The 26146-nt window shown below is 43.6% G+C and overlaps 1 protein-coding gene across 1 annotated transcript in view; it reads left to right on the top strand.

Moving 5' to 3' along the window:
- LOC310922247 (mitogen-activated protein kinase kinase kinase kinase 4-like) overlaps nt 1–26146 on the top strand; it is a gene marked incomplete at both ends in the record, with an annotated part of 106171 nt that overhangs the window by 56579 nt on the left and 23446 nt on the right. The window contains 7 exon segments of the mRNA XM_083882703.1: nt 1513–1637; nt 2081–2232; nt 4505–4648; nt 6406–6540; nt 13722–13822; nt 14372–14521; nt 24277–24436. Coding sequence (XP_083738829.1) covers nt 1513–1637; nt 2081–2232; nt 4505–4648; nt 6406–6540; nt 13722–13822; nt 14372–14521; nt 24277–24436 — 967 coding nt within the window.

Here is a 26146-nt window from a genome sequence, read left to right as displayed (position 1 = left end):
TGAGGGGCAAAGTTTTGGAAGCCCCTGAGGATGGGCAGCCCATTTGGTTGTATTGGGGCTGCTGTCATGGCATTTCAACAGTTTTCCCAGAAACCTTTTCATTTAGTCACGGATTTAATTTCTGTGGCCGACATGGCACACAGATGGGTTGTTCAATTTAAAGGGAGTCAGCAATGTTGTTTGTTCCATTTGCTGAAGAACCTTTTGTTGTGCCACAGAGGCCTGGTTCTTCAAAACAAAAACGGGGAATGCAGGGTGAAACCCCGCAAATTTAATTGGCAAAGGCTTTGCATGCCATGGAGCACCTTACAGGTGCCACAGAATTTCACTAACCCTGCAATGTGAAAAGCAAGAAACCGTGACTGAATGAAGGTCAACAGTGGAGGAACTGATGGTCCTCCCATGGGAACAGAGATTGAACTACGTTCATTTTCTTTTTTCCTTTTTTTAAAGGTAAAAGGGTGAGATGTCGTCCCTGCATTTCTTGCTTTTAAGTGTTTGAGTCTTTGCAGCAGCTTTCTCACGCTGCTTCACGTAAACAATCTTGTATTCTTAGAATTTATCAGTATGTTTTGCATACTTGTTCTCTGAGAGAGAATTTGACTGATGGTCATAGTGACCAATGGAGTCAGGAGGTTGTAACCTCTTTGGGCCAATCTCGGCCCTCTGTACAAAATGTATATAAGCTATTGGAGTCAGATAATAAATGGCCTTCCATGTTTGACCCTGCTGCTGCCTGCTGTCCTCTGTGAGGGTCCACACCCACGTCACAACATGTTGCCCCTCTAAGGGCAGGGGTAACAGTGGCGCAGTTAGAATTAGGTATTAAGGTGTTTGGGAAAGATAATAGGGTGTTGAAGGTCACTGAATAGAATTGTTAATATGCAGGTGTTAGCCACCTTAAGAGTAAACCAAACAATGTGTGTTTACATTCTTTCCTGTGCTGTGTGCCAATGAAACTGTGTCTGCATTTGTAAACTATCTGCAAAAGTATATAACCTGCCATTTTAGATGAAATAGAGGGACTTCATAGAATTAACCATATTGGTCGTACCTACGTCTGTCTCAGTCCAACCCTCTCTTATTATCGGTATCCCTGGCATTTATATCCCTTCTTTCCTTTACAAGTTTATCTGTGAGGAAGATAAGAAATCTTGAGCTGCCTAACAGATTTCCTTGATACATTTATTTTTCCCCATCTCCTTCTCTGCTCTCTTTTTTTACTTGCTTTTTTTTTCCTCACCTTTTGCACAAGATAGAGGACTCACACCCTCTGCTCCTTTCCATGGCAGCATTGTGGTGTGCCTCTGCTCATTGTCCCTGGCTTTCTCGCAGCCAAGCATCATATGAGGGAGCACAGGGGCCAGGGCAGCCCCAGAAGGCTCTGACACTGCTGTGAGCATGGGCCTGTGGGGAGAGGTGTCACTAGAGGCAGATAACAGTTGTCAGGGCACTACAGGGTGTGTGCCCCAAGCACCACCTGCCGGAGGCAGCTCTTGTTTCTCTTTGCAGAGTCCATATGCTGAAAGCCCACCTGCCAAGAGCAGTACATCCTCGACAACATCCTTCACAGATCCGAGACTTCTGCCAATCACCCCTCCCACCAGTCCAGTAGGACCTTCCTGTAGTTCTCGCGAGTATGCTTTGCCTTTGCATTAAAATGGAAATGCCTTTCCTCCTGGGCTTTTCCTTTTTTTGTTTTTCTTTTATTTCTTTTTTCTCTCTTTTTTTAAATTTTTTTGGCAGGTGTGGAGAGGGCTTATTGCTTGGAAATGAAAACCCTGAGTAAAATCTCCTGAAACTGAAACTTCACATTACTGTGAATTTTCATTGTACTGCTTCTGCCCTTCTTTCAGATGTGGTTTGCTGTACTCTGCTGCTGTGTTACCACCATGCTTTCTCAGGAATGCTTGAGGAATTTTCTAGATATTTTTTTTTTGGCTATACAAAGCTCTCAGGGTGTTTTCTCACCCCTCTGGGATTTCTTTCATTCTACCATGAACAAGGTGGTTCAAATATGAGCTGCAGCCAAATACTCACATTTTCCACAATTGCGTGTGTCTTTCATTCCAGCATCTAGTGCCAAACCTGAGCCTGTCAGGAGGGAAAATGCAAGGAAGGGCTCAGTTGTCAATGTCAATCCAACCCATATCCACCCACAAAGTGACAGCCCAGAAATCCATAAATACAAGAAGAAATTCAACTCTGAGGTCCTGCATGCTGCTCTGGGGGGTAAGTTCAGAGTCCTTGGGCAGGTGTGTGGAGGGAAGGCACAGCAGGAGAGGCTGGCAGTGTCTGCTAGGCAGATTTCAGTTGTATTGCCGCTCTCCTGGCAGAGAGTGCTGGAGTGGATACCTGAGCTGATACCTGTGTCACTTACATGGCCCTGCCTTCCCAGGGACGAGATGACAAACACATGAATTACAGCTGCAAAGGACTTTGTGCATCAGAATGAGAAAACGTTTTGATCAAGCGCCAAGTTGAAACCATGCTCATTGGGAGAGACAAAAGTTGCAAATGTTTTAGCAGTTTTTGTGGCTCATGAGACTCATCTGAGCTCTATGCGGGTACAGCTGATCACAGAGCCCTGACCCAGTGGAAATAATCCAAACACAAAGCCTTTTGCTGTCATGTATGTTAGGTATTCCAAGGATCCAAAGCAGGTCAGGTCTTTCCAAAAGCTTGTCTTGCTTAGTTCCTGCTGTCACTGCTTATTCTGAACATCACTGAGACATTGTTTAAACTTACATGCTTTTTACAGGGTGTCAGGGTCTACAAATATATGCGGGAAACCTGATGGTTCATTTTAAGGATCTCAGAGCACAAAAGACACAGCAAGGGACAAGTCAGTTTACTCAATCAAAAATACGCCTTTATTTAGTGCCAACAAATGTGATAGTGGGGAGAGAAATAAAGAATAGTAAGAAAGAGAGAGAAAGAGGGGAAGGGGATTATAGCTACCAATGTGGAGGGACGAGTCCTCAAGGCCTAACGATGCCTATAGACGTGATCTTCTCCAGTGGGGTGTACACAAAAGTGAGCGGGGGTCTCCAGAGTTTTTATAGGCTGGTCAAGGCGGGAACCAAAGCAAGGGGCACAGAGCCAAAGGGAACCACCTGTGTTGAGGTTGGGTGCTCAGGAACAAGCTGCAAACCGTGCCTTTGGTACGGACAGACCAGTTAGGACAAGCAGCCTTGGCTCAGTCCACTGTGACCAGTCCCATTGTTCTTGCACTCCATTCTCATGGAGATGCATACCAGTCCTCCGAGACTTGGCAAATGTTCCACCTCAGCCAGGCCAGGGGCTCCTTTCAGAGTCTGGGGTCTCAGTCCTCAATCATTGGAGACAGTTGTGAGGCATATCACATCCTTGGACAGACTCTGACATAGGGTCAGGTTCACATGGTGTAAAACCAAGATACAGCAGTCAGACTGCTCTCAACAGCTGGAGACCTTGTCCCAGCCACACATTAGCTAAACTCTTGAGTTATTTTAACCATCTTTCTGCTTCAGAAGAACAGATGTATTCTATGGGACTCACCCAGACTTTTACTCCTCACTTTTTGAGCCTGGAATGGCAAGTGTATTAAGTAGATGGAACATTATTCAAAGCAAATGCAGATTTCCAGTTTATAGCTTCACAGATTTTGAATAATGTGGGTTTGTAGGAATCCAAAACTTTAAATTAGGAACAGAGCTGTGTGGCAAGGTATGTAAATAAATGTGCATTGAGGCTGAAGAGCACCAGGTACTTGTCAGAGCATTGCCAGTGAAGGAGGGTGCTTGTTACAGCAGGATACCTTATGTTGTGTCTTTAGAATCTGCTGATTAGAAACATAGATGTCATTCCAGCCAAACACAATTTCTGACATTTTCTGATATCAGCAACCCAATGAAGCCTTCTCTTCCTTAGCAGCAGTTGGATTTCAGATGGATTCATTCCTTAATTTGGCATTTGAAGGCATTTTCCAAACCAGAGACTGGTTTCAAACAAACCCTGCACCTCCTTGTAACACAGTGCTTCTTCCCACAAGATTGGTGGCCACATGATTTGAATGCTGTATTTGGAAAAAGAGAATTTGGAGGGGATTTTTTAGTTGTTTTTCTTTTTTTTTTTCATAATTGATAGGGACCATTGGAACACTTAGTTGGATCTCCTGTGTCACTACTGTAATGGTGCTGGACTGGGACTTTTGCGCTGGTCACAGGTACTTTCCAAGGTCACCTGAGAAGTTCAGGTTCACAGAATATTTTTCTTTTTGTTTAAATCAACATTGACTTCAGCAGAACTACTCATCCTTCAAGTTACATAGGTATACAGGTGTTCTGCTGAGTAAAAATTCTAATGGTGAGATCTTTTTTTTTCTGGGAAGTCATCCACAGAGCAACAGAGAAATTATCAGGTACTATTGAGATGAAATAAAAATTGGTTCTCAAAACAATGAACACTTGGTGACCTCTGAATCATTAGGTGACTTATGCAGTATTTTTTCATGTATCGACAGGAGTAAATTTATTGGTGGGAACAGAGAATGGATTGTGGCTGCTGGACAGAAGTGGGCAAGGAAGAATTTATATGCTGATTACAAGGAGACGGTTCCAGAAAATGGATGTTCTGGAAGGACTCAATGTGCTAATTACTATATCAGGTTGGTTCAGTGGCTAAAAGTATCTGACCCGTGTTGGGGTTGGAGGCAATTAAAAAGAAGAATTAGGTTATAAACTACGTTGAGGAATTTCCTTTTTCAGAAAATCACAGGACAATTATTCTTGCTAATAGGAAAACTCTCATGAATTTTTAACATTTACACTCGCATTCCAGAGTGGCTTTGGGACAATTCATTGCCTGATTAATGTGTAAAATGGTTTCTGGGAAGTACAGAGTGTTTCATATTCCTAAAATGGACTGATTCTCTGCAAGCTATAGCTTGTCACTTTTCTTGTTTCTATGATGGGTGAGCATCTAAGCACAGTTCTATTAACATATCATGATTTAACTTCATCCTGTATTCAACAAGAGGTATGAGCAGTAACATGAGAGTGATCTGTACTGTGAAAGCATCAATAACATTAAGTGGAGGTCTTCAACCTCTGCTGGGAAACAGTTTGGACTCTGGCCTTATTCACCATGGCTGAGAGTGGCCTCAAAGGATGCATAATACATACCAAGGTCAGAGGTGTGGGTCCAGCAAGGAATAGCAGTTTGTCTCCAATCCACACTCATAATGGTGGGCAATGGCAACAGCTGTTTGTCCCATACTTCCAGGTCCAGTTGTTGTTGGGACATGACAGTCCTTCTCTTCAGAGTAACCTGTGGTCCCAGAGTGCTGTTGACCATAGGTGCTTATGAACCAATACAACAAAAAGAGTGATTGAGATGAAGGATGACAAAATAATTCTCACCTGGAAAGGCATCCAAAAGAAAAATAGCTACTTTGAATGAAGATTGACAATTAATTAGAACTAAATGAATAGCTTTATGGTTCTTCCGAGCTTGTCTCCCCAGCTAGCTCTGCTCTTCAGATACCATATAAACGAGTTGTTCCTTTGGGTCCAGATTTCAGACAGAGACATGATCTTGCTTGGAAGAAAAGGAGCGGCTCACACTTGGTGGTAATTAGGAAGGTGTTTATTTAGGGCGAAGCCCTGGTGTCTGAGAGTGAGTGTGAGTGAGGATTTTGGCTCTCCCCTGTTCTTAAGAACAGGGGCATTACTGATGGAAATGAGGGGGAGTGACTTAGATACAGGGGGCATTGACATTGCCATTTCCGGGCAAAAGGGGTAGGGGGATACCTGAAGCCTTGGCTGAACCATCTGGCTTTGCCAGGGTACTCAAGTACCAGGGTGTGTCTATTGATAAGGTACAATGGGAAGGTACAATAGACTGGGAGAGGGCTATTGAGGGGGTACAATGGGGAGGGAGAGGCCTATTGAGGGGGATAACGACAGGGATTAAGGAAAGGGGGGTGGGGATGGTTGAACTTTTACAAAAACTCAATAATAAAAATCATACAGAACTTTAGAAAACCCAAAATGCACACTGCAATATCGCTTATTCAAAGTGGCCATTGTAGGACATGCCTGTGTTCAGGAATAAATAGTTCTGATAATACCTGTGTCTGTAGAAACCTGTTCTTTGGCTCGAAGGAAGAATTTTAGTCAGGTGTGAAAATCTTGCATGAAGTTTGAGTCACATGTGCCCAGTGCCATAGGATTGCTCCTGTGCCAGTTCCCCCGTGTGTTCCCATCACCCTGGATGCTCCTTTTGTGCCCTTGCTATGTTCTCTCACCCTGGCAAGACACAAGGACCCGCTGTACTCAAGGTCACAAAACTCTGGCTCTTTGTAAGTAGGGGAGAGTTTGCAGTTCAGGGAGTTAGTGTTCTGTCTCTTTTTGCAAATCCTAGGGAAGAAGAATAAGTTGAGGGTGTATTACTTGTCATGGCTGAGAAATAAAATTTTGCACAATGATCCAGAGGTGGAGAAGAGGCAAGGCTGGGTATCTGTGGTTGACCTGGAAGGCTGTGTGCACTACAAAGTCAGTAAGGATTTCCTGGTTTTTTCCTTAGAGAGATGCTTAATCATCCTCCTTTTGCATCTTGTGACGGTAGCGTTTTTCAGCTTTGTTTCAGGATTATATTGGGTTAATATCTCATGAGTTCTTTCAAGACTCCCTGTTTTATATGTCACATGCCTTGCTCCCTGTCATTTCAGGCAGCATCTCTTCTTGCAGCAGTTATCAGATGATGTTATGGCTGTTCCCTGTAATGGCTGGAGAGAGTGTCAGCCACAGTCTGTGCTCAGTCAGTGGTTTAGTTTTTCTGTAGTTACTTAAGGTTTTAATTGAACTGATGTTTTCCACCTCCTCAGCTTCCCTCTTGGCCCTAGGTAACTGTTAAGAAACTGGACCTAGTTCAAGTCCTAGTGAATCATATTTGTAGGATGTCCTTAGGTAGATCAGTTCATCCCTTTCTCTCTCATGAAAGACCCAAATATACCTTTGTTTAAACACCCTGGAAATGCTACCATCTCGCTTTTCTTTGGCTCTCAGGCAGCTCATTCTTGAAGGTCAATGTGAGGATTGTGATAATTTCTGTCATTTAACTGTGAGGGTGGATGTATGGCACAAGTTTTGCTTTGGTGAAGGATAGTGTGTGAAAGTGGCACTTTCTTCAAAGTCAAATAAAACCATGATACAGAGGAGTGCAGGAAATGTGAGGTGGCTACTTCTCATTAATACCTTGCTTGATGGTTTTGCCTTGTGGCTTTAGAAGTGGCAGAACTCAAGAAAGAATGTGAAACAGATGTGTATTGTTACTTTAACTGTGATTATAGCTAAGCACCCACATCATCCACTTCAGTTGCTCATCCTTGGGTTTGGTGCATTAAAAAAAAAAAAAAAAAAAACAAAAAAAACCAAAAAAAACCCAAAATACTTATCCTTAAATTAGGCAAACACTTGGTAAGAACTTCTGTGTTTACATATGACAAGCCACTCCTGCGTTTTTGGCAGCACAGCTGTGCAGGAGTTCGGGACCTCTGTACAACCAACCAATATGATTGGGCAGAAGCTGTTTATTGTTTACATTAAGCTATTTTTATACATACTAAGTCAATTGTTCACACGATCACGCATTATTTGATTGGAGGCTCTATTTTGTCCATGTGTTCAGCACGCACTCTTCAGGAAATATGATTGGTTACAGTCCATCACTTTGTTGGGCCTCCTTTATCTAATTCTTGCATTCTTGGTATTCTGTTTTGAAGCCAGGGATACCGATAATAATAGAGGGTTGGACTGAAGCAACGCAGATCCGACCACTGTGGTTACTTCTACATTCTCTCTTTATTTCATGCAGCATGGCGGCTTATATACATCTTTACATAGTTTACACATTCAATAACTTTTTCATTGGCACATAGCAGAGGAAAGAATGCAAACACACATTATTTAGTTTACTCTTAAGGTGGCTAACACATGCCTATTAAGAACTCTATTCAGTGACCTTCAATACCCCATTATTTTTCCCGAACACCTTACTATCTAATTCTAACTGTGCCCCAACTTACTAAGGAATTTTATCTGCGTCACAGGCTTCAAGGCCTCAACAAGGCCTCAGTTAGGCCTCAGTTAGGGTAGTTCAATATCTAGATATAAATCATGTCCTCCTTCCCTGAGGAATTCTGCAACAAATCCTCCTTTTTCTTTTGAACTACCCAGACTGAGTCAAAGGCGCGACTAATTGCATTTCGTACACACTTTAACACACAGAGCACAATTATTAATATAACTATAATAACAATGAAAAGAATGAGTTCAAAATGGATCAAGTCCTTGATCCAACCAGCAAAACTAAATGAATCAACAACTACAATTTTTTCTAAATGACAAACAATCAACAACTGTCAATGACAACACATATGTAAATTTGAATGATTGCCACTTATTAAAATGCAGTCTCATTTTCCCAGATTCTGCAACAGCTGAAAAACTCTTTTCCAGTTAAGACCTGGGTATCCTTTCCTGGGCAAGGCTCCCAAATTCACTCCAAAAGTCTGTTTAGCTGCCATATTTATAAGGTCAAATTGTCAAGTCAAAGTGACTTGTATTTAGGTTTTTGGTGCAGAAACATCTGGGTTTGTTGATGATCATTTCTCCTCTAGTTAAAGTCAAGGTATGGCCAAAACCCTGGCTTTATCTAGAGTGAAATCTTTTAATACATTTTTAGAACAAGCTCTTTGCAATAACAATTACAGAATGCTTAAGTAATTAAAGAATTTAAAAAAGAATTATGATACGTATGCTTTGGATAATTAGAAAAGAAGTATCAAGCACATAAGAAAAGAAGTATCAAGCACATAAGTAATCAGCTATAAATATAGAAAATTAACAAATTCACAGTACTTATTACTTAAAACTTATTATCTTAAACTTATCTTACTTTTCTTATTTTTAACTTATTTATTATCTTAACTTACTTTTTATCTTAAACTTATTCTCTTAACTTATTTATTATCTTATTATCTTAAAACTTAATTTACTTATTTTTAGCTTATTTAAATTAAAATAACTTCACTTCTATAAATATAATTATACAAACTACTTATTTCACACACTTAAAATTAATTTAAATCAAGTTCAGGATCGTCAGAAGGTGTTCCAGGTAGGTCGTTGCCATCTGGATCGCTTTTCTTGTTCAATGGTACTTTTGCTGGAGGACATGCACGGGTAACTCAACTCAGCACCCAGACAGGATCAGCGTCTCTGTTGCACAGATGACTCTGAATGTGCATGACACAGACGACACGATGGCATTGTCTCAGCACACTGCTCGGTTGTAAAAACAGTTCTCCAAGGCGTTGATTCTGGGTCTGCCTGAGGAGTGCATCTTCGATTCTTTGCACAACTGGTTCTTTCCCATCTATTTCCACAATTGTCTCTGCCTTTTCTTATTAGTGCTGCAAAAGCGTCTGTTCCACTCATGGCACGACACTTTGGCTGCACAGGCAGAAACAACCTCTCAAGTACAATTGCTGCAGGATCGAAAATTGCTGCAGGATTGAATTTTTTATCAGATCGGTCCTCCCCCTTTTTCTTTTGCCATTGAAAGACAATGGCAAGTAGGCATATTTTAGGGTGACTATAATTCTTGCATCTTTAATTGTTTGTTTTGTGTATTCTGTAATGTCAAGACTGGTTCTGAAAGCAAGCAGAGAAAGAAGAAGCACGCAAGCCAGCTGGGGCAAAAAGCTTCTTAGACTATTTCCTTAGGACTGTTTAAACCTGCTCTGGACTGAAAAAACCCAGAGGAGCACCAGGAGCTGCACTTGCACAGATTGTTTCTGTATCATTCAACACCTTAGAAAACAGCATCTGATACTTGATCAAAGGAAGCTCTGCTGAGGAGGCACAAACTTGTGAACTGTTGGCATTTTCAATGTGTCCAGCATTAAATTGTTTTTGAATCAGCTGGTCTGCAATTTGCATCCTTGTTTTCAGTCATGGGCCACTGCTCAACCCATACAGGGTTGTCAGTCAACCAAGTGATCCTCAGAATGCTGATCTGTGGTTACAACCAAGCGAAGCTGGGATAATACATCTCTGCCCAACAGTCCTGGAAGCGTGACAGGCAAAGGCATGACATACAGTCGTGCTACAATAACTTGATTGTCTTCGAAAATGATGCGAATGGGATCTGTGCTGATTGCAGAAATTCTCATTTCACTCACTCTGATAATGTGGTTGCTCGGAGCCTGCAAGGACAAATCAGAAGGCCAGTACAATTTATTCAGTGTAGAAACATTCAATCTGCTGTCTTGAAGTAGTTTTAGCTGGATTTGATGAGAACCATGCTGCAATCGCACTTTAGAAAAGACTGGCATTGACACTGAAGAAACAGGTGGCATTGCTGGTGGAGATGAAAAAGGGCTGTGGTCCCTCTGGGCTCTGGGTTGAGGGCTTGAAGTTGTCTGTTGCTCTTGTTTGTTGTGATGATGTGACAGTTGAGCAAGTCTGGTGCTGACTTGATGCAATTCAGATGAATGCTGTTTGTGTCGTGAGGCAGTGACACGCTGTGATTGTCTCTGTGACCGCTGTCTGCCACGAGCTGCAAACGCTGTGACTTGATTGTCTGAAGCTTCTGAGTCAGTGTCAGAATCGGAAGGGAGAGGACATTTCGTTGGTTCGGGGCTGCGCGACCGCACCGGTCTTTCTGTTGTTGCAGCTGCTGCAGCTGTTGTTGTCATGGATGCCGTGGTTGCCAGGCGCTGCAGAGCCTGCTTCCCCCCCACAGGGGAGGGCGAGCATTCGGCATCGCTGCATGCCGCCGCACGCCGGCGGGTGACGTATTCTCTCTGTTCCAGGTCGCTCTGCGCCCGCGTCCGATAACGCTGGGTCGGCTCTGCCCGCGCCGCCACATCACCCTGGTCTCCGCCTCGCAGTCCGCCTCTGTGCTGCGTCAGTTGGGACTGCCCATCTCTGCCCTCAGCCCCGCCTGAGTCTCCACCTGTCTCCACGCTCACAGAGCCGGGCAACTGAGCCACTTCCGGTTCGCTCTCAGTCTGTCTCAGCGGCCGAAGAGACAAGTCCTCCACCTACGGAGTGGGGCTGACGGGTGTGCTCAGACTGCGAATCGGACGGTTGTAAATGCCAAAGAGTTTTGCAACTCTGGCGGGTTTTTGGGATGGAAGGGATGGATTCTTTGGGCATGCTTGCTCTGCCCCTTCTAAAGTCTCGATCGCTGCCGCAGCCACTTTTCTCTCAGCTGAGACAACTTGCAAGGTATGATGTACTTTTTGCCACACAACACCAAGGTCGTGAGCGACCTTTCTGTCTTTCCCTCCAGCAATGGTTGATTCCCAAAGCAAATCTCCAACCTCCTTCCATTCTGTGGTACTGAACAGCAAGGATGGATTATTTAACTTTCCATTTTTCCTGGCCCACAGGGCCAACTTCTCTAACTCACTCTCCTTCAGTTTTTCATCTCTCTTAGAGAGAATATTATAAAGAAGCCTCACCGCCACACTGAGATCTGCATCCATCTTGTCTCTGAACTGTCTCTCCCTGTTGCTGAATTTCTTAGGGAAAGAAAACATGATTTATATATAAATATTGCACTATCCCGACTGAGGCCTAACTTGAGGCCTAAATTGGGGCCCAAGGCCTGTGACACAGCAAAAAATTTTTCAGTTAGTTGTGGCGCAGTTAGAATTAGGTATTAAGGTGTTTGGGAAAGATAATAGGGTGTTGAAGGTCACTGAATAGAATTGTTAGTATGCAGGTGTAAGCCACCTTAAGCATAAACCAAACAATGTATGTTTACATTCTTTCCTTTGCTGTGTACCAATGAAAATGTGTCTGTATTTGTAAACTATCTGAAAGAGTATATAACCTGCCATTTTAGATGAAATAGGGGGACTTCGTAGAATTAACCATATTGGTCGTATCTACGTCTGTCTCAGTCCAACCCTCTCTTATTATCGGCATCCCTGGCTTTTTCTCCCCACTGTGGCTTACCTTCTGCCACGGGATGGCGCTGACACTCTTCTGCAGTGTCAAACGGCCAGCCTCACGGCTCCAACCCCCGCTCCTTTTCGCTCAACCCATCCGGTCTCGGTCCGTCTCGCTTCCAAGCCGGTTTCAAGTCAGGTCCAAGCAAGGAGTCTTCAAGAGTTCTTACCACATCTAAGCTAGAACTCTCACCGATTCTTACTGCATACAAGTTAGAATCCGCACGAGAACTCCCACCATAATTAAAACAGAGTTCTCACACACGTCTAGACGATTTTCTGCATTTAAGCAAATGCATTTAAGTGAAAACACATTTAAACCAAGGTGTCCCTGGAGTTCAGGCACCACTATGAAGCCAGGGATACCGATAATAATAGAGGGTTGGACTGAAGCAACGCAGATCCGACCACTGTGGTTACTTCTACATTCTCTCTTTATTTCATGCAGCATGGCGGCTTATATACATCTTTACATAGTTTACACATTCAATAACTTTTTCATTGGCACATAGCAGAGGAAAGAATGCAAACACACATTATTTAGTTTACTCTTAAGGTGGCTAACACATGCCTATTAAGAACTCTATTCAGTGACCTTCAATACCCCATTATTTTTCCCGAACACCTTACTATCTAATTCTAACTGTGCCCCAACTTACTAAGGAATTTTATCTGCATCACAGGCTTCAAGGCCTCAACAAGGCCTCAGTTAGACCTCAGTCGGGGTAGTTCAATATCTAGATATAAATCATGTCCTCCTTCCCTGAGGAATTCTGCAACACTGTTTCTCAGCCACTTCTTATTTTAGCACTGTTTATGTCTCAGTAACCTTGATGAATTCCTGAGGGTTCTGATAAGAATAACTATAGGTGATTTGGCTGGTGCACACTGTGATCTAAGCTGTTCAAATACATTGCAACACAGCTGCTGCTGTTTTTCTCTTGGTGAATCTTCTTGTATCTTGACCTTTGGTTGTACAGCTATTTTTCCAGGTAGAAAAGGAAGTACTGTTCTGCATTTTGGTGGAGTTTGCTGGGTTTTCTTGTTCTCTGCCTATGTGAGATAGCATCTTGTTTCCAAATGCTTATCTCTGGCAGAGTGAAAACACAATGCACAAAGAAATCTTAGTTTTCAATGCATTTTTCTTCATTTATTCTCAATGGGCCCAGCATAACCTTAACTGTCTTGGAGAAATTGCTCATCTCTTAAATGCTTACTCATCTCAGAAAGATGGGAGTCCTTCACCCACACAACACCTGGGGATTTAACCCACAGATGAGCAGTGAAATGAAAATTCATCCTGCCAAGTCTGACAGAATTGATCGGCCAACAACCAGCAGTCCTCCAACAGTAGCTTATTCATAACCAGTAGTGGTGGGATGTGTTCATACTTAAAAATCAAGTAGGTTGGTTTAGCTGCAAGGTCAAGACCATTTTTTCTGAGTAGTGAGTTTTTTTTTTTCTGCACTATATGAAAAGGGATACATAAATATTGGTAACAGTCATTTGGCATTACTGAAAATAAATGAATTGTAGGTTTCCAGTCAAGGTATTGTCACTGGTGATATTAAACATTCATGTCCAGAATGCATTAGTCTCCCTTGCTGGATAATGTCTACCTCTACAAGTAATCCATTGAAATTATTTCATGTGATGAGATGGTCTTTGATTTAAGTGTCTGTCTGGTACCTAAGGAATTGTTCTTGTATTACAGTAAAATATGAGAGAATCAAATTCCTTGTAATTGCTTTGAAAAACTCAGTGGAGATTTATGCTTGGGCTCCAAAGCCTTATCACAAATTCATGGCTTTTAAGGTAAGTGAAACATCACTAGTTCAGATGTCTCACTTTCTCTCACTGTCTCTCATCTACTCTCTGCTTTTGTTTTTGTTGTTTTGTATAACATTTATTCTAGCCAAACTGAATATTCTTTTAAAGAAAATGAAGCGCATTTGATGTACTTTGGAGATGGCAAGCATGAAAGTGTCACAGTGGTGAGTGTTAGATGTGAATAACTTGTTTCTTTCTACCCCAGCCAAACACAGCAGGTGCTGTGCCAAAATGTGCATTTGAATTGACAAAGTTGATGTTGATTTCCCTCAAAAGGGGGGAAAATTAAGCACAATGGTAGTCAGCCTACTTTTTGCCTAGTCCATTTCTAGAATCTTGATTTCTTTTTCAAATCACAAATTAATTATCCAACTGTCCTTGCAACTCAGTAGATGATGGATACTTAGCTCGTTAAATGTAACCTACTATTTAACAAAAATAGCTGTCTAGAGTTTTGAAAATTATTAGGATTCTAAATGTAGTTCTGCAAACCAAGTTTTATTGTGTTACATACTGCATTTTTCTTTTTTCCAGTCCTTTACCTCACTTCATCACAAACCACTGTCAGTTGACCTGACTGTTGAAAATGGGCAAAGACTAAAGGTCATATATGGCTCAGTAGTGGGATTTCATGCCATTGATGTGGACTCTGGATCTGTGTATGACTTGTACCTTCCAACACACGTAAGAGAATTCAAAAAACTACATTAATGCCTTTGTTCTTTGGGCTGTGTATTGATGATGATCAGGTTAAGAATTGTGCTATTTTTCAAAAGAATGATTAGTGGCAGCTAATACAAAACTACTTTTCATATAGATTTATAACATCAAAGTCCTGTTGAAATGTTTTTATTGCATTTAGAGTATCTATTTTAGTGGTGTCAGAAAGCCTGTTGTATGGGCAGTACTATTTCTAATTGATTTATCCTGGAAATTTAGGACTTAAACAGTCAAAGACACAATAATATCTACATGAATTTAGGTGACTTTTACAAACTGCCCTACAGAAGCGAATGGCTGGCATGGGACTGTTTAATATGAAGTCTATGCTATGGTGTTAATATTTTTGGATTTTTGTTTGTTTGCTTATTTTTTAGCTATTCTAGGTAGCTCTTTTCAAAGCCATGAGTCCCAAATGCCAAAGAATCTTGGGGGCTTAGGTTCAGCAAACTGGCAGGTTCTAGACTGACTCCAGTCTGATGGGAGGCTCCTGGCAGAGAAACTTTGGTGCACAGTTGAACCTTCCCTGAAGTCAGCAGTGCTCCACGGGGGCTGGGGGTGCCACAGCCTCCTTGCATCCCCAGACCATGTGTCCCAAAGTTATGCTTGGGAGGTCTGAAGAAATTTCATCCCAGATCTGCATTTTGCAGCCTGTGCTGTGAATCCATCTATTTTTTAACTTTTCTCCACTCTCAGACCCTTGTTTTCAACCCCAATGAAAACCCACTTCTCCTGTGCAAGCCACTTGATCACTCTGCTGCCCCTGCAAGCCACAGCCTCCACGTTGTCAGACCTGTGTTCGTGATGGACACAGTGTGTAAGATTGGCTGTTAGATTTATAGACTTGTCTTAACTGAAAAATGACTTTTCTAGCTGTTCTAACTGTTGAATCACCTGCTAAAGCCTTGTACTGTTTATTTCTGTGTTGGTTTTTTTAAAGGTACTTCGTATTTGTCTTGTTAGAGGGTTTATTTAATCTGACAGTAGCTTTGTTAACTATGCAGCTATGATGATTTCACATCAGTTTGTAAATTGAAGTGTAGTACCCACAAACTTTTCTCCAAGTGGATTGCTGAGCAAGGTGAACAGTGACTTGTCAAAAAGATCATTAGCATAATTGCCCAAGAGAAGAAAGGCAAAGAAAAAAGTGAACTTTCTTAGAGGCTTTACTTTTTCAACAGGCTGCAAATACAATTAGGTATCTGATGAGAGAGATTTCCCAGGTGACTGCCCTGGATATGTGGGGCACCTGAGACTGACTGCATTTGCGTGAGGTCTTCAGCCACAAGTTAGCATGGACAAAAAATATATTTCCCCTTCAGAGTCTGTCCTAGGGTGATTTAGGGTGACTATTCCATGGTGTTAGACCTGGAATAAATCAGCTGCTACAGCAGCTCTTTTTTGATATTCTGTTATTTTAAAAGAGCTAGAACTGGATAATTATCTCAAGGAGCTTTGTGGTGGCAATAGCTCAGACTATAACAAGCTGACTTGAGATACTCTTGCTTTCTGGTAGCCTCTCTTCCTGGTTCCCCACCTCTTTCTTCATCTCTTACCTACTCTGGTTGCTCATGCAAGTACCAAGGCAATGCATTAAAATGGCTCTGTGGCTCTGGATCCCCATTCTAGTGTTATCGATAGTTGTTGCAGAGGCACAGAGTTAAGTGGGTGGCCTGATTGTATTCAGTTTGGCAAGTACAGCTTCAGTGCTTCTTTTACTGTTCATTGCGCCCTTATGGTGTGCATAAATACCTGTGCTTGAGGAAAATAAAATACCTGTCTGTGGCTGGCTTGTGAGAATGATGTAAAGCTCCAGTCATATGCTTCCTATAAAAATATTAATTGTGGTGGTTTAATTTACTACTTAACATCCTGTTTTGAGTAGTGCTTTAAACAAGGATATGCTTTGTTACTGTTTTTTTAAGGCTGTCCTCTTTTTCTTTCAAAAATGCTTTCATAAAACCCCACCTTCATGGTTGTATACTTCACCTTTGTTTTTGTTTTTGTTTTTTTGCTTGGGATATGTTGGCTTCTGGGAGAGATTTCTGTGAGTGAAATGCACTGTTCCTGTGGCATGCAGAGGTGTGCCCAACAACAGTCAAATGGACAGTTATTTGTAGTGAAGGATGTGGGAAGGGAAGGACAGAGTGAAAAGGTCCAGGGAGCTTTTTACAGCAAGATAAATATTATTAAATTTGCAGGTTTTTAACTTGTGAGTGGGGATAGGGAAATATCATGGAAAGTGAAAGCACTGATCTCCTGGAATGTGGAAGCCCTGTCCTTCCTCCATCTTCTGAAAAGGTTGTGAAATCAAATTTATTTAATCTTTCTCCTATTTATATAATGCAAGTATTTTGTGAGTGACTAAGTAAATATTATTGTGTCTCAATGGCTCCATGGCTTCTTGAAACCAATTAACACTGGTAAATTTAAAGTGACCTATTGAACATTGATTTATTTGCAAACCTACTGTCATATTCAAAGGGGGGAGAAGGGGAGAAAGTCTGTTTCAGAGGCTTACTAGCAAACTATACAGCCTCTGAGAACAGGCATTTCTTTCACTTTCCATGAGCCATGAGCTAGTTCTTTTTATTGCTCTGCCAAGCTAGTAAAAAGCCACCTCCGTGCCCCCCCTAGAGAGGGAGGGGGGGGCAGTGAAGGGGGAGTTGCCTGGTCGCTTGGAAACCGCCCGCAGGCCCCTCCCCCAGACCCCAAAAGTGGGCTGCATGCCGCCCTGAAAGAGGGGGAGTCTGCACCCCCCCAAACTTTGGACCACCTTAAAAACAAACCTCGAGAACTCCATTCAAAGAAGCCCAGCACTGCGAGCTCCCCGCCCCCCCCCCACGCCGGAGCGGCCGGCGCTGCCGCCGCCAGAGTGAAAGAGAAAGAGAAGCCGGCCGTTCCCCCGTGCCACTGTGGAGCTAGCTCCCAGTGTCCCCGAGACTGCCGAGCTGCCCGCCCACCGCAAAGACTCCAGCCACCCACCCCTGCCGCCGCCGGAGCGGGAAAAAGAGGGGCCGGCCGCTCCCCCCCCAAGCCCGGCACAAGGAATTCCAGCCTCCGCAAAGCCGCCTTCCCCCGGCGTGGCTCCAGCCGCCATGCCGCCCACCCGGCTCGAGTCCAGTCGCAGAGAAGCCCCAAAGCCCGCACGTGGCTCAGCCCGCCCGCGGCCAGCCGCCGCTGCTGAATGGCGCGTCCACAGGCCTGCAGGGCCGCGTCCCCGAGCGCGCCCGGGCCGCCGCCCCGCTCCAAGAGGGGGGAACCCACGCCAGCCACATCTAGCAGCCCTAGTGCTGCCCAACCCCGAGGCCTCCGGAACGCCATATTGAATGCCATGAAAGCCCGCAGCCCCTGCTGCCCAAAAGCCAACCCCTGCATGCAAATCAAAGACCCCGAAATGCATCTCGGGACCCCTTTTAACACCAGAAACCCCTTATAAAATAAAACTAAGTAAAATTAAAACACACAAGAACCAATGCTAAGCCGTGTAGACCCTAAAGTATCGAAAGAACTGATTTCTCCGGTTTTTCTTACTAGCTGTAAGTTAAAAGTGCCAAACCAAAAATGAGACCCCCGAAGAAAACAAAAAGAGGCTCAGAACCTTGAGTTTACTCCCAGCGAGGGGCGGGTTCTCCAGCTCTGCTCAACTCCCTGCAGCACAGCTGAAAAGACCCTCCTCCTCCACGGCACGCACGGGCAGCCAGAAACCCCTCGAGCAACTATTGTAAGAGCTGATTAATAAAGGCATTTTAAGGAGATTAATATTATCTCCGCCCATTTTATTCATAAAAACTGGAGACTCGTCCGGGATTGGCCACGCCCAGAAGAGGACCAAGACGGGAAGGTGCCGCCCACCTTGGATCTCCTGGACAGCTGGCCTCCTGGACCAAAGAGGACAACGCACGCCAGCCTCGAGGGACACATGGCAGCCACAAGGGGGCGCCATTGAGGAGCACCGGGTAAATATAAACTCGGTGGCGGGAGTGGAGACGGGCGAGTGTGTGTGTGTGTGAGACGGGGGCCGGCAGCTTGGACCTCCGAAGCGAGTGAGGACTCCTCAGTACTGCATTTCCACCTCTTCGCGAGAGGAGTGGTCAGGACCAGGAGGAAGCGAAAGGAAACAGAGTGAGAGAGGCGTCTCCAGGGGTATAGGAGACCCCCCTCTGGACGTGTGGAGGCTGAATAGAGTGTGAGTGGCACGTCATAGAGTAAGTGGTACTGTAGGTTTCCCCTAAACCTGTAGGGGCAAACCACCCAGGTCACCTCAAGTGTGCAGGGAGGCCAGGGACAAGTGTGTGAGGCACGCACCACACCGACGCAGGAGAAAGAGTGGCTAGGGGCTGCTCCCAGGGACCTGCAGGGGTGTGGGGAGAGCAAGGGGTACTGGCCGAGGTTACCAGGGGCTGCTCCCAGGGGAGGGGTGGCCAGGCTGAGGTAACTGAAGGGGTACAGGACGGTCACACTGGACGGGGGTGTCCAAAGGGGGGGACGCTACCGGGTGTGAAGAGTGCATTGGTCGGGGGTCGGATTAGATACGCTACCAGGCTTGAGTGTGTCGTATTGGGCGGGGGTGGTCAAGAGCACCATGCTACCGGGCACGGAGTGGTAAAGCTGGGCGGGGGTATGTAAGGCCGGTGCTACCGAATGCAGTGAGTGAAAGTTAGGGAAGTTCCAACGTGCGAGGAACTTGACGATAGGGCGAGTGAGTGAGTCGCATACTGTGTGTGTGTATCCTGGCAGAAGTAGCGACTGGAACCCTGGGCCCAGGTTGACCGGCTGCTTACGGGGATACACCAGACGCGCAGGAGTGAAAGAGGGTACCGGCTGAGGTGGTAGCGAAAGCACCAGGAGTGCTGAGGCCATTGACGGGTACCGGGGGCTGGCTGTGGCAGTGGTCGGGGCCCTAAGGGCGGGTCATACGAACTGCTTCCAGAGCTCACGAGTGAGTGTGAATCGAGTAAGTGTGAGTAAAAGAGCTTTCAAGAAATTTGAATAAAGTTACCAAGTGAGAATGGGTACTTGGATAAGTAGGCCTAGAGAGGCTGAAACACAAAAAGAGAAAATACCACACATCCCTCCAGGGAGCCCACTAGGAAAAATGTTAGAACAGTGTGACAGGGAGGAGAATACTAGAAATTTAGATAAAATCAAGATGATCCATTATTGTATAGAGGTATGGCCTACTCTGAGTTTACCTGGAGAATGGCCATGGCACGGAACAACAGACCCTTGGATGTGTGCTCAGTTAAATCAGCATCTGAGAGCCCAAGGTGACAGAAAATCAGAACAAGTGCAGTATGCTGCTTGTTTGGAAGAACAAAGCAGAAATAGAGAGAACATAAAGATTTGTAAGTTACAGGGGAAAAAAGAAAAAAAGAGTGATAAAGAAGAGAATGGCCCCATCTGGGATCCACTTAGTTACTTACCTCCCCCTCCAGCATATCCAGATATGCCCCAGGTTCCCCCTGGAAACCCCTTCCGACTTCCCCAAACTGTAACCCCTGTTTCCCCCCTACCTTCAGCCCCAAGCCACCCTCAAATCCCTCAAACTAATTCCCCTATTCCTCCCTCTACCGATACCCTTGCCCCCTCCCTAACCAGCCCTCCGGTGAGTCTCCCCCCATCTAGTACTAACCCCTTCTATACAACAGAAATACCCCCAGTTTCCCCTAACAGTAGCTATGTTTTTTCTCCCTTGCCATCCATGGTTCCAGCCCCACCTGCAAACTGGGAACCGAATTTGCCCACCCCAAGCATAGAGCGTCCCCCTGAAAATAATCCAGAGGGACATTCTTATACCACAAGATCAAAAGCTAAGCTTTTTCCTTTGAGAGAAGTTCCAATGGGCGGAGTTGCTGGAGGGGTGGGATTTGTAAATGCCCCTCTGACAGCCTTAGAGGTCAGGAACTTCAAAAAGGAACTAGGAAACTTAGTAGAAGATCCAGTGGGAGTGGCTGAACAGGTAGATCAGTTCCTGGGTCCCAATACTTTCACGTGGGTGGAAATAAATTCTATATTCAGAATTTTATTTAGCCCCGAGGAGATAAGGATGATTCGAACAGCAGGGATACGGATTTGGGAAAGGGAGAATAGAATAGGGCCCTCAGGTGAACATAAACTGCCAGTGAGTGACCCAAAGTGGAATCCAAATAGGGAAGAAGACAGGAGGAATATGGATGATTATCGAAATTTGATAATCAAAGGAATTAAAGAGTCAGTCCCCAGAAGCAATAACTCAAAACTTGCATTTGATAGTATGCAAGGAAAGGATGAGACCCCAGCCACTTGGCTGAGCAAAATAAAGCAAAATTTCCGAGTATATTCTAATATTGACCCAGAAAGCCCTGAAGGCCAGGTGTTACTTAAAACGCAGTTTGTTACCAAGTCCTGGCCAGATATTAGAAGAAAATTAGAAAAAATGGAAGACTGGCAAGATAGAGGAATAAATGACTTGTTAAGAGAAGCCTTAAAAGTCTATTTAAGAAGGGAAGAAGAAAAAAACATAACAAAGGGAAAAATCATGGTAGCTGTGGCTAGAGAAAGTGTATCTAACCAGAGTTCACCCCACCGAGAGGATAGGAAGCCAGTCAGAGAGCAAAGAAATAATCTATTACCTTGGGTGACCCCTAAAAGACAAGGAGAAACTCGCAAGTGTTTCTATTGTGAAGGAATAGGGCACCTAAAAAGAAATTGCCAAAAGATATCATTTGATGAAGCAATCAAGAGAGAGAAAGATACATTATAAATTATATTAAAAAAAAAAAGATGATGAAACTTGAAAAGTCATAAAATGTATGACTTTCAAAATTGTGTAAACCAAATTAATAGAGAAAACACAGCTAAATTGGCTCAGCTGTTTGTTTGCCTCTAACTCTTCTGTAAATTAAAACCTGGCCCCAATGTAACATAAAAGCTTCCCCTTATAAAATGATGTTTAAACTTCCATTCTTGTTAACCCCCTTACCCAGGAGGTTACCAAGAAAGAAAAACCAAAATCCAAAAATCCCCAAACGTCTCCCCTTACTCCATTAACCCCAAAATATAAGTCCTTTCCAGGTGCTGCTAAAGACCAAAGTAAAAAAACCAGCTGTACCACCTCCAAACATCCTGTCCAGCACAAACCTTTCAAAACATCATCCCCCATAGACTGTTGTTTCATATTCAAACTCTTCAAAAACAACCTTCAAAGAAAACCCAAAAAACTGCATAATTCAAATATTGCATACAAAAAGGGGTTTTTTTACTGCTTGTATTAGTGGTTGTGATATTGTTGTTGAAAGTTTGTTGTTGTCATTGTTATAATGTTGTTACTGAAAGCGCATATCAATCACAAAAGTTGTGGGATTGTTTGTTGTTTTAAATTAGTATAAATTATAAATTATTGAGAAAATTACTACAAAAATTTAAAAATCTCTCATAGAGCATACCCCAAGAAAGCTACCTAAAAGTTAACAGCCAAGTGTGAAAGTGCAAGAGAAAAAAACTCTAGAAACTGAACCCAGAAAGCTCCTGAAACCAAGAGGCAAGCCCAGATGAGACCAAAAAAAATGAGAAAGGTTCGTACCGGACTCTTGGGAGGACTCATGATAGTCTGGGTGATGAGTTGACCCAAAAAAGGAGCTGGTTCAGAGAGGCATTCCCTCATCAATAATGAGAAGAACTCCAAGTCCTCAATAGAAGTTTATATCAACCCAAACCACACTTGCTTTGCTGATCTGCAACTCTCAACCTGTCAGGATGAGAAAAAACAATTAGTCATAAAAAAATACTGCCACCTTTGAGCAAGGCTTAACTGGAGAGTGCTCTATAAGAGAATAGTTTTAGCTAAGCAAACCTCTCAGTAAAAATTTGGTTATTAGTTTAATAAAAAAAATAAGCTACAAAAAGTCCCTAGTAGTCAAAAATGTAGCCCAAATTCGGATTCCTTTTAACACCAAAAGCACCTCAAAAAAAAAAAAGCCCCAAAAATTAGGCAAAAAATGACAAAACAAAACCAAGCTGTGACTGATATGAGCAAAGTCCAAACTTGGACCAGTGAAGTTGAGACCCCAAAAAGAACCAAAAAAATCCCAAAAAGAAAAAAGTCAATGTCAATTGGTGGAACAATTTTAAACCCCTAGAGAAAGCCTGGTGGGAAAAAAACTGGATTTATAATCTTAAGTGTAATTATAATTTTCCTCTTTATTCGAATTATAACCTCCACCATACAGACAAGTCTTCAAATTCTAAAACTCATCCCCAAAAAGCCTGCAAGCGTACTAAAACTAACCTCTAGTACAAAAACACTTGATAAAGCAGAAAAAAATCTATAATCAGTATCAAAAGTCACAAAAAAATATATTACCCTAAATAAGTTGATGCAGGTTAAAAAAACCTGATCAAAAGGAAAGATGAGGGATATTGAAAAAAATGAAATTTGAAAAACTGAAACCTTTAATTGTCATATAATAAGTGTATTAATATCTTAAATGTTTATTTTGTAAAAAGCCACCTCCGTGCCCCCCCTAGAGAGGGGGGGGGGGGGCAGTGAAGTTGCCTGGTCGCTTGGAAACCGCCCGCAGGCCCCTCCCCCAGACCCCAAAAGTGGGCTGCATGCCGCCCTGAAAGAGGGGGAGTCTGCACCCCCCCAAACCTCGGACTACCTTAAAAACAAACCTCGAGAACTCCATTCAAAGAAGCCCAGCACTGCGAGCTCCCCGCCCCCCCCCCACGCCGGAGCGGCCGGCGCTGCCGCTGCCAGAGTGAAAGAGAAAGAGAAGCCGGCCGTTCCCCCGTGCCACTGTGGAGCTAGCTCCCAGTGTCCCCGAGACTGCTGAGCTGCCCACCCACCGCAAAGACTCCAGCCGCCCACCCCTGCCGCCGCCGGAGCGGGAAAAAGAGGGGCCGGCCGCTCCCCCCCCAAGCCCGGCACAAGGAATTCCAGCCTCCGCAAAGCCGCCTTCCCCCAGCGTGGCTCCAGCCGCCATGCCGCCCACCCGGCTCGAGTCCAGTCGCAGAGTAGCCCCAAAGCCCGCACGTGGCTCAGCCCACCCGCGGCCAGCCGCCGCTGCTGAATGGCGCGTCCACAGGCCTGCAGGGCCGCGTCCCCGAGCGCGCCCGGGCCGCCGCCCCGCTCCAAGAGGGGGGAACCCACGCCAGCCACATCTAGCAGCCCTAGTGCTGCCCAACCCCGAGGCCTCCGGAACGCCATATTGAATGCCATGAAAGCCCGCAGCCCCTGCTGCCCAAAAGCCAACCCCTGCATGCAAATCAAAGACCCCGAAATGCATCTCGGGACCCCTTTTAACACCAGAAACCCCTTATAAAATAAAACTAAGTAAAATTAAAACACACAAGAACCAATGCTAAGCCGTGTAGACCCTAAAGTATCGAAAGAACTGATTTCTCCGGTTTTTCTTACTAGCTGTAAGTTAAAAGTGCCAAACCAAAAATGAGACCCCCGAAGAAAACAAAAAGAGGCTCAGAACCTTGAGTTTACTCCCAGCGAGGGGCGGGTTCTCCAGCTCTGCTCAACTCCCTGCAGCACAGCTGAAAAGACCCTCCTCCTCCACGGCACGCACGGGCAGCCAGAAACCCCTCGAGCAACTATTGTAAGAGCTGATTAATAAAGGCATTTTAAGGAGATTAATATTATCTCTGCCCATTTTATTCATAACAAATGTCATCACTGAAATTGCAGTCCATGTTCTGATATAAATCTTAGTAAAATATGATTCTAGATCCAGGGGACAATTTGCCTACATGCCATTATCATTCTCCCAAACACCAGCGGCATGGAGCTCCTGCTCACCTATGAAGATGAAGGTGTCTACATTGATATAAATGGGCATTTCACAAAGGACACTGTTCTACAGTGGGAAGAAATGTCAGCATCTGTAGGTATGTATGAAAAATAGCTCTTTATTAAATATAAGATTCTGCTGCATGAAGCCTGACTTCTTTATGTGGTTTGTATCTATGTGAAAATGGTTGTATGGCACATAAAGCAGCTTCTGAGCAAACCAGATGTATAAAAGAGTAAACAGATTTATGGGTGTTTGTGTTAACACAGCCGATGATTGCAATAGGGGCTTCCCATTTGGACCAGAGTCTGTATTCATCACACTGTTTATTGCATCACATATTGACTATACAGACAGACTTCAGTGAGGATGCAGCTTACCACCAGTTTCCACCGTGAGAATTATGTGAATTACAGAGGGGGAAAAGTGTTGTAGTTGTTTATAGCCCACAGCGTTTTATGTAGAAATTCACAGCTACTGAGGGGTCAGTTACTGAAGAGATCTGTAACTGCTGTCAAATGGCCCCTTCATCTTATCACTTTAAATTCACAGGGCTGCCAGCCCAGGGTATTTGTGATAGATTCTTAATCTCCTCATGCTTGCAGTTGGCTGTGTAGGAGTAGATTCTGGTTGTATGGAGCCAGGACAGCTGTTTGTTTCACCTTTCCCAGAGGGCTTCAGGCTAACAGTATGGGGAAAATTAAGAACAACGCAGGCAAATTTTTGGGTTACTTGTTACTTCTAAGTTGTCTCACTACTGTTCTTTATTTTAAAGCAAACATACCAACAAAACAAGCCCAAGACAATTAGACTGCACAGAAGCCTGTTATTAGCTAGGAGGATGGATACCACAGTGAAAAATCAAGGATGTTCACTTTTTTCCTTTCACCTCTACCTGAGCAGATTTAGGAAAAGCCCATCTTTGGGATGTGGTACAAACCAAATTTGACTTCTGATTGAAATCACATTTCTACTAAAAATTAACCTAACCTATAAACACACAACTCGAACTTCACATAAGGGCCTCTGTTAACTGTTATTTTAATAATTTTACCACTAACTCCTATTAATTTTCTTAATCCTTTCATATACTTGGCTGCAGACAAAAACATGAGAGAAGTGTGAATAATTGTTATTTGAATGGCCCAGCTTAGGGGCAACTTGACAGTTTCTTAAAAGATCATGTTTTCCTGGGATTTCTATACCCATTTCAAACCTCCTGAAGTCTGTATGAGCGTATCTCAATTTTCACTCTCTGTTGCAGACAGAAGGGTCTTGTGTTACCCTCAGGGTGCTCTCTAGTCATCCTTTGCTCATTTCTTGATTTCTTTAAACAAGTATTTTGAAAGAAAAGTTTGTAGTTGGTGAGAGTATTTTGATACAAAAAATAAAAAATAGTTTGTATTATAATCAGTGGATTTAGAACAGGGAATCTAAATATATCTTATCCGTAGTCTTAAATTGGGACCTCTGTGACCAATCTGTTAATAAGAAATTGGAGAGAGGAAGCTCAAATCCCATGGGAAATTAAAACTGGAAGCATTCTGTTTAATCTGAAAGATGTACACATATGCAGAGCTAAATATAAATATAGCTGTGATATTTTCTATAAAGCAGGTTTTTAAAAGACATTAAGAAACATCAAGTTAATAAGATTTGGGAGCACTCTTGCCCTTTTGTATGAGTAATGAATTATTTATAGTATGTAGCCATAGAGGGTTGACACAAATCTGGATATTCCCAGAAGAACTAGTAAAAGCCTTTATTTCCTTTTCCTTGTACATTTTAGAAGCAAGAAGACTATTCT

Source organism: Zosterops lateralis, assembly GCF_965231275.1.
Source record: "Zosterops lateralis genome assembly, chromosome: W".
Taxonomy (NCBI): Eukaryota; Metazoa; Chordata; class Aves; order Passeriformes; family Zosteropidae; genus Zosterops; species Zosterops lateralis.
This window is presented reverse-complemented; position numbering and strand designations above follow the sequence as displayed.